Source organism: Morus notabilis, unplaced genomic scaffold (genome assembly GCF_000414095.1).
Source record: "Morus notabilis unplaced genomic scaffold, ASM41409v2 Scaffold1629, whole genome shotgun sequence".
Classification (NCBI taxonomy): domain Eukaryota; kingdom Viridiplantae; phylum Streptophyta; class Magnoliopsida; order Rosales; family Moraceae; genus Morus; species Morus notabilis.
In genome coordinates, this window is record NW_010363636.1 from 167756 (window position 1) to 177145 (window position 9390).

General features: G+C 35.3%; 1 protein-coding gene across 1 annotated transcript in view; it reads left to right on the forward strand.

Annotated features, from left to right (window-relative positions):
- The first annotated feature begins 2386 nt into the window (after positions 1-2386).
- The window catches only part of LOC21389254 (uncharacterized protein YNL011C), a 12180-nt gene continuing 5176 nt past the window's right edge, over positions 2387-9390 (forward strand). Inside the window, exons 1-4 of the mRNA XM_024169872.1 lie at positions 2387-2608; positions 2697-2813; positions 3002-3134; positions 3680-3776. Of these exons, the coding sequence (XP_024025640.1) occupies positions 2407-2608; positions 2697-2813; positions 3002-3134; positions 3680-3776 (549 nt within the window). The 5' untranslated portion in view covers positions 2387-2406. The remainder of the gene's footprint in view (positions 2609-2696; positions 2814-3001; positions 3135-3679; positions 3777-9390) is intronic.

A 9390-nucleotide genomic window follows, 5' to 3' on the forward strand; every position in this document is an offset into this window, starting at 1 on the left:
TAAAATGAATGAGGCGTTAGAAACTGGACGCGGCAAATATGCCGCCTACTGTTCACATAAGCGCAATTCCGCTATTGTGTGTGTGTGTGTGTGTTTTTTTTTCTTTCTCTTTTGTTAATTTATAAGCCCATTTGCATTTGTTATGTCCTAATTTTTACCCCAAGTTTACAAAATGGTCAAAATTGTTCCCTTTTTGCTACTAAAAAATAATAACCTTTTTTTTAGTATCCTAGTTTTAAAATTTTTAAATGAGTTTAGTTTAATTTGAACATTTGTAAAAAAAAAAAAAAAAACACTAAATTAATATGTAATTATAAAAATTAAATGCCAATTTTAAATTTCAAAAGGTTACAATAATTAGAATAAACTTTTAGACTAATATTAAAATAAACGTAAAACAAAAAACAAACATAAAATATGAATGATACAGATATTAAATAAACTTACACTAGTACAATGATAAAATATAACATAAAAAAAACATTGATAATTAGTAATCCGGTACATCTTCAGAAGTTGAAACAGTGGTAGATGAAAATACCCGATTTCAACAATTCCTTGAATGCCATGGACAAATCAAGGATAAAGAGGCTTACATTGCGCTTCTAAAAATGCATTAATTGATAATTTGTGGGAGGAGTATACTAATTCAGGGAATAATAATTCAGACAATTAAATGACCGTTTGGAGATGTATTTTTTTTTATTGTTTTTTTTGTGTATGTTTATGTTTTATTATTAAATGTAATGTTTGGATGTCAAATTGTTTAGTTAATGTAAGATCGTGTTTAATTAAATTAATTTGTGTTTAATTAATATTATTAATTTATTATTTCTTACGAGTTTGTTAAATACTATATTATTTTATAACATTAATAGGTATTATATATGTGCATAATTGATTAAATAGATTAATTATAGATAATTATTCTAATAAGAAAAAAAAAGAATATGAAAAAAGAATATAAAAAGAAATATACGGAGAATATTCTTTAATGTTATTGGCACAAATGGTCCCCAACCTATTTAGTAAGTGACAGTTTGGTCCCAAACGAATTTTTTTTAGCAAATCGACTGCCAATCGTTTAAAACATGTGCAATCTAGTCCTTTCCGTCAAGATCTGTCCAAAAGCTAACAGGAGAAGCCCACATGATCCAGATTGTTGGTGGAAAGATGAAATTGTTAGAAATCTAACTGGAGATGGTCAGAACTATTCTAGCGACCAATGACGGCAAACTTGTTATGGATTTGTTCAGCTCGACGAGAGGAGTCTAAAGACACCACTTGGCAGAGGATTGGACGTCGGACAGTGCCGAAATTTGCATTGGAGGGTGTTGTGGCCGGAAATTTCAAATTGAAATTTCAACCGTTCGACGGCGAATAGGGCGGTGAGGTAAGGGGGGTTTTGTAGATAAGCGCATGGGCTCTTTGGCTCTGGTCTCAATTCATGGTGGGTCACCCGGAGGTGGCCAAAATCGACGGTGGCTCTCTTTTCTCTTCTGTCATGAGTTTTTTTTTAATGCTGAGTCAGCATGGGAAGATGGTGGAGACATTTGGGTAATTTGCACCTTTTATGTGATTGTCTAAATTTTAATTTAGACTCTTAATTACAGAGCAATTACCCCCAATTAAAACCCCAAATTCTCTTCTTCACCATATAATCCACCCCCAAATCAACCAAGGATGTGTTTTTACACATATACCCCAAGTTACGGGGTCACGTGGGCTTCTCCCATTAATTTTTCGACGGATCTTGACGGAAATGATCAGATTGTATTTGATTTTTTAATAGAAATAGGATATTATTTTTTTGAAATTATTTATGTAATAAGTAATTTTTTAAAATACTGATAATTTTATTAATACATAATTTTGTAATAGAAATATTATTAAAAACGAGTGTGTTAGTGTGAAAAGTTTGATGAAGGGTGTTAATAAACGCGGGGCAAATATGTTTTTTTTTTTGAAAAAAGAAAAATTTGTGTTATATTTAGAAAATGATTCGGATGTTGACGTGGAACTGTACCAATGTGTTTTTTTATTTTATTTTTGATTTAGGGAAGAATTGTTTGTATTAATGTTTGTGACTTGTGAGGATCACTTTTTATTTTTAAACCTCATTTATTTTATTGATTTAAATTTTTAATTTTAAATTTTACAGTTAAAATTTTTTAAAAATGTCACATTTAATTTTTTATATTATAATTTAAAATTTTTAAAAAATATTATATCTCAATTTAAATTAAAAATTTAAATTAATAAAATGAACCAAAGAAACTAATATTTTTTTTCAAGACAATTAAAAATGTGACAAAAAAAAAAAAGAAAGAGGAAATCGTGATTGGGATATGAGAGTGAAGGATCTCCAGCAAAGTAGGCCAGAGGTTTTAGGAAACACGCGGGAATATGGCGGACAATTGGTTGGGTCCCACCCTTTGTCTCTCTAACTCCCTTCTTCTTCCCCTCCACTTTCCCCAATTTCCCTTCCCTTTTCCTCTCAGACCTCCTTCCATGGCTTCCTTTCCCTCCTCAAGCCCTAACCATTGCTGCTCCTCCACCTCCAATCCCGACCCCGGCCCCTCCCAGCCCTCTCTGCTCGTCTTCTCAGGTCCGCTTTCCGATTCCCTTCGACCTCATTCGTTTTCGTCGCTCGATCTCCAAACGTTTTGACTCGCGATGACGGTGCTTTTTTGCAGGTGGAACCGCCTTCAATGGCGTTGTTGAGGAGCTCAAGAATTTCACCACCCGCGTCGCTCATGTCCTCCCTGTTTCCGACGACGGAGGAAGCACGGCTGAGATTGTTCGCGTTCTTGGTAATAATTCTCTCTTTGTAGTTGGTGGTACTTGTTCAATCTGAATCCTTTAGTTCGTGGACTTAATTGAATGAGAATTATATGAATTCGACATTTTTGTGTATATGTATATGTGTATGTATTGGTTGCATACAGTATATGTTTCTTTACAATGAGTGTGGTTTTTCAAATTCTTGGTTACATTTTAGGTGGTCCTGCTGTTGGAGATATACGGTCCAGATGTTTGAGACTGTCTGATCAGAGTACTTCCGAGGCGCTCGCTGTCCGGAGACTGCTTGGTCATCGTCTGCCTCTTGATCCACGTGAAGCCAAATCAGAATGGTAATATCTTGTATTACCATTTCTCATTATAAAGTATTTACCTTGATTGTTGCATTATATGTAGAGTGGAAAATGGTTTAGGAAAAAGGATTCTGTGTAGCCTGAAAAGATATTATCTTTTCCATGTTCAAAGTAAAGTCTTGGATAAATAATGCTTGAGCCACTCGTAATGCATGTTTATTCTCCCGTTTATGTGTTTCTGCTGAGTGTGTATGCCCATATGTTTGATGATTTTGATCTGCTAGATTACGGTACTCCTTGATTGTCTATTTTGTACTAGAGTGATCTGTCTTGAATTGCTTTCTAGCTGATACTTCTTTTTAAAAACATTGATTGACAAAGGGACCTAGTTAAAAATGTAATTATTGTATGAAGGATAGTCCAGATTTCAGGGGGACAAGTTTGCTATCCATGATTGTGATGATCCTTTGTCGTGATTAGTGTTGATTACATGGACTGTATCGTAAATTTCTTTTGTGTACTTGATAGGTGTTTACTAAGGTGGGATGTTGAGTAACCGTATGCTGAGTTGGGAAATTTGACAGGTATAATATTGTGGAAGGAGAACATCCTATGTGGAAAGGTGTATCGAAACCTTACAGGGAAACCATTCGAGCATTTCTGGTTTATTTTCAGAACCAGGTATGCAAGCTGATCCTAGTGCCATGCCTTGATTATTTCCATCATGTTTGGTGTGCTAGATTTTAAAATGATTTAAACATGATCTAAACAAGATAAAACACAATAATCTAGCCTAAAAATCCGAAATTGCCATAAAAACTCTTATTTGGGATTTAGGCATACCTCTATTCCGGTGGGCAGCGGAAACACATCATTCACGGTTGTTGGAATCCGCCAATGGGCCGGCCGGAAGTGAGTGGAGGAGTTGCAAACAAAAGAAGAAGGGCAAGAGGTTCTTGGACTCCTCCTTGTCTCTCCCTCTCTCCAAAGTCGGCCCCCCCCCCCCTAAGGGCCTTTTCCAATATTCATTCAGAGAGGGTATTTGACCCAATGGGCTGACCAAATATTATGAGATAGAGGGAGTTCATATGCCTCAAGCGAGTTAATAAAACAAGTGTCCATCTCATAATAGACTGATATTTAACATACATGCATGTGTTAATTCACATTAACACAGTTGTCTATAAAATGCTTTAATTAATTACAGAGTGAATTATTATGATTATGGAAGTCCACACAAATGTTCCAACAATCTCCCACTTGGACGACATAATCATACAACAAACATTCACTCATCACAACATAAGCATCAACTAAGAATCTTACATAATAAACACAAGTCCAAAACAATCATGCATAATAACGTATCGACATGATACAATCATTATACATAATCAGGTGTTAGAGATTCATCCAAGCATGACGACAACTTTAATATATGGATAAAAAATAATGATAGAGACTAACAACCAGATGTTTATTTTCAACTTGTCACTTTGTCAACTAAAAAGTGTCAACACAACATCACACATAAAGTGACAAATCCATGAATATGCATGTATTATTTGAGGCATAAGTAATCCTTATCAATAACAACATGTCACACACAAATGACAGTAAACTCCTACTAACTCAATACAACTACAAGCTCCTTACAGTCCCGAGTGGGATGCGTGTTCTTAAAACACCTAATAGGTAAGCTTTTAGTGGAACTGCCAACATGTTGTTTATAGGCGTGTTTTCAATAACAATGAGGCATTTTACAATTTCTCTTTACAAAATAGAACACACTATCATTATGCTTGAGCGGACAATGCTCTTGGTGTTCTAAGAGAAATATACTATTATGAAACTTTCACAACACAGTTTCAGCTGGTCTAGAAATGGAGTGAACTACTCCTAATGCTGAAACAAGTTTTTACAATTACATCATACAAATAGCCTCACGATACATCACATACTCCGCATCACAGTCAATGACACTACAAGTGTCTATTTGACACTTTTCAACAAGGATAGTTTTATCTAATCTCTCTTCACCATAAGGACATTACACCTTTGAGAGTTTGTCACTTTAACAAACAATGCTTACTAGTTGAACACGAATGCATACTATTCGAAACAAGAACAATATAGGTTCTCTAAGACGACTAGAAAATGCACTTATCCTTGTCACGGAGAATCTACATGCATAGAACATAAGAGGGCTTTTTCAAGATTTTCAAACCAAAGTGACTATGCGACATGCTATTCGTCTCAACTAGCAGGTCAGAATCATTAGGCGCGAGCAAGTTGTCACCGACATAAAAAACAGAAACATGCAACTGCTCCCGCTGACCTTACACATATGCATTTATCAACAACGTTCTCTATAAAGCTAATTTTTGTAACTGTCTCACCTTAAAATTGAGACGCTACTGCCTTGGTGCTATCCATACACTCACACTCATCATAGAGTTTCTCAACACATTAGTGGAGTTAGAAAACACATCTATTCTTAAGGTTATGTCCATTTCATCACTAAGATATTCATAAAGAGATTCATACCATATATCATGGCTTGTTCCATTTAACGTCAAGATAGCGGAGATGTAAGGATTGCTCAAGGCTAAAGAAAAGAACATGGGCAACCTAGAATAGGCATGTAAAACAAGATCATGCAATTTGTCCTTTACTTAGCCTTCCCAATGATCCAAGCCAATATGATCATTTTGTGCTAGAGTCCGTTGAGTAAGAATAAGACTCTTTCGCAGGTAAGGACAATTCATCAAACATCACAACCAAATGCATCAATCCACCACCGATAGGATAGTTAAGATTATACGGTTCATGACATCCAACAAACTTCCTTCACCGGTCTAAGCATCCTACAAAACCATTAATTATTGATAGGATAATTTAATTGCCCTTATGGATCTTAGCAATATGGTAAATACATACATTTATCCTTAACACTCCAATATATTATTTGACCATAGTATGAGTTTAGGAATTATGCAAGTCCACACATAATCATTCACAATATTTTTTCACTTGGACTGCATAATCAAAAACATGATACTCATATAATACAAAATGTCAAATAATAATATGTAAACAAAATACATGGATAAAGACAACAAGCTTAATCTCCAACAAGACTCAAGCGTCTTACTAAGCAATAAAACTATCGATATGATAATTATATTACCCGTATGGGCTTTCGGAACATAATCAACAAATTAAGTTTATCCATATAATCATACAATTTATTATTTGATAATAGTATGTGAGTTAGTGATTATGCTAATCCACAATTTTTTTTTTTTTTTTTAATTTTCTCCTACTTGGATAGCATAATCAAAACACATGATACTCACATAAAATAAGATATCAAATAATAATGATAGCAATAATAAATAAATTATGGATAAACTTATAGCTTAAGCTTTATAATAGCATGTGAGCTTCTAATTAAAATTTTCATTCTCATTTTAACACAAAAGAGACCATGTATGCCTATACAAATAATTAGGCATTAAAACATTAAACACAAAATGAGCATTTTAAAATTTGAACAAACATCCATATTATGTCTAAATTTTATTTACCAAAATATCAAATTATGTGGGAGAACAAATGAAATATGACCATATAATATGGAGTAACAAACATGCCCCAAAATTTTAAGTCTCAAAATAGTGAGAATTAAAACTACCCAGAAAATATATGAAAATCATTACAATAAATAAATATTTAAATAAAAATATTTTCTGGTAGCTCATGTGCATCCATGTAAGGAGTGTGTGTATCCCAATGCATTTTTTTCAAAAGGAAATGTTAAATTTTGTGGGAGAGCTCCGTAACATACGCGGACAATTTGACATGTTTAGACTCACGACAGACGAGTACATAAACATTCACTATTGTCGAATTCTCACAATTACATATGCCATATAATAATAACAACATAATTAAAATTTTATGGCATTAATCATCAAATAAATTGTATACGAAATGCCTAGAAAAAATTTGTTTGAAAATTGTGAGAATTAACCACCCATAAAAATATATAACCAATAATATAAAAACATTAAAAACATGATTTTATGGTAGCCCAAACCCAAAATAAATAATTTAATTGGGTAGGAAATGAAAACGGAGCGCAACAGTGAAAACGGCGGTCAAAACGGAGTTAAAATCACAAATAAGGAAGAATTTAGTCAAAAAATGGGCCCCACGCACGCCACGTGGGTGCTGTGCACGTCATATGCGCGCTGAGGCACGCTGACACGCGCTGCTGACCAGATGCAAGCGCTGACGCGTTTTTTATTTTATTTTATTTTTCTTTTCTGATCGTCTTCTACCTTGAGATGGGTCAAAAGACCCGTTTTAAACTCGGTTCCAACCCGAAAATTCAAATGGGCATAACTTCCTATCTATAACTCTGATTTTGATGATTCTAAAGGGGTTTTTCTCTAAATTTCGTGCTCTTTCATATTATGGGATTAATTTTTCTCAACAAGGCCTAAAAATCAGACCTCTAAAAACCCATAACCGGCCATTTTTAAAGCTTTAAAACGTATTGAATCCGGCCATATCGACCCACGAAACTCAAGAAAATCATCACCTATAAGCCATACTCGAAGTGGGTAACCTCAAAACAACGTTTCCTTGAGCCAAAATACGGATTCAAATTTTGGATTTTTCTTCCACTAAAAATTGAAAAATCCAAAAATACATAGCTCTAAGCCCAAATAAGTTGGCCCTGATACCAATTGCTAGATTTTAAATGATCTAAACAAGATAAAAAACAATAATCTAGCCTAAAAATCCGAAAATGCCATAAAAACTCTTATTTGGGATTTAGGCATACCTCTATTCTGGTGGGTAGCGGAAACACGTCGTTCATGGTCGCCGGAATCCGCCAATAGGCCGGCCGGAAGTGAGTGGGGGAGCTGCAAACAAAAGAAGAAGGGCAAGAGGTTTTTGGACTCCTTGTCTTTCCCTCTCTCCAAAATTGGTGCCCCCCCCATCAAAATGCCCATGCATCATCTAAAAATAAAGGGTGGCTGCCTATATAAACCAAATAGGCCTAAGGGCATTTTCCAATATTCATTCAGAGAGGGTATTTGGCCCAATTGGCTGACCAAATATTATGAGATAAATGGAGTTCATATGCCTCAAGCGAGTTAATAAAACAAGTGTCCATCTCATAATAACATACATGTGTCACGCCCCCCAAACGGGGTGGGTGACGTGGAACTCAATTTGGGATTAATAAAGCAGATTCCCAACCGGGTCCCACACTTAACTGCATAAAAATATAAATAAACGACATAATCCAGGAGCCTCTGACACACAGGGCTCCACCCCACAGGACATACAGTATCGTACATACATGCACATGTAAATAATCAATTACAATAGACATCATCCACAGTCTAGTAAATCCAATATTAAATAGGTTTACATAATTTCTCAAATTCCTTACATTTGTTCAAGAGGATAAACTCAATCCTCACTTGATCCAACAGTAGCAACTCCAGCTACCCTGCACCGCTCCTCGAGTCTCTTGGGAGGGGTTTAACATTTAAAACATAAAACGTGAGCGAAAGGCCCAGTAGGATATAATTTGAAATATTTAAAATAAATGAGCGCATGAATAAATGATTGAATACATAAATAAAATAAGACATTCAGTCCCGACAGAACAGCCGGAATCTCACATCATTTTTCTCAAAGGAAATATAACTGAAAATAACCATGTTACAGGTTTCAGCAAGTAATTAGTACAAATTACTTACCTAACCAAGTGCCTCGCCTACCCGGACCGGTTTCGGGTTCTGCTCCTGAGGATGCACTCTCCGCATCCTATCTAGGCTTACAGCAATAGACTCTATTACCAGTTCACAAGATCTCTTTGCTTAAGAAATCATTCATTAACATTTTGAAATCGTTAATACGACCCCACGAACTACTCAAGCCGCGGGCCCCATGACTGGACAAAGCCATGAGGTTCCATGACTAGACAAGCTATGGATTCCATGGACAGGACAAGCCAAGGATTTCCATAAACTAACAAGTCATGGTTTTTAAAACATTTTTCTTTCGCAAACCAATCCCTTTCTTTAAAACACTTTCAAGGCCAAAATCCCTTTTGAAAACAGGCTCACAAGGAAAAGGGATAGAAATCCTACATCGCACAATCAAACCTGGGACTAGCGTTGCCCTTTTCCGCCTTCCGCTTCCTCAAGCCCCTTCAGTCTGAATCCTCAGCGATCACTGATGCAAAACAACACTTTAGGATTAATTC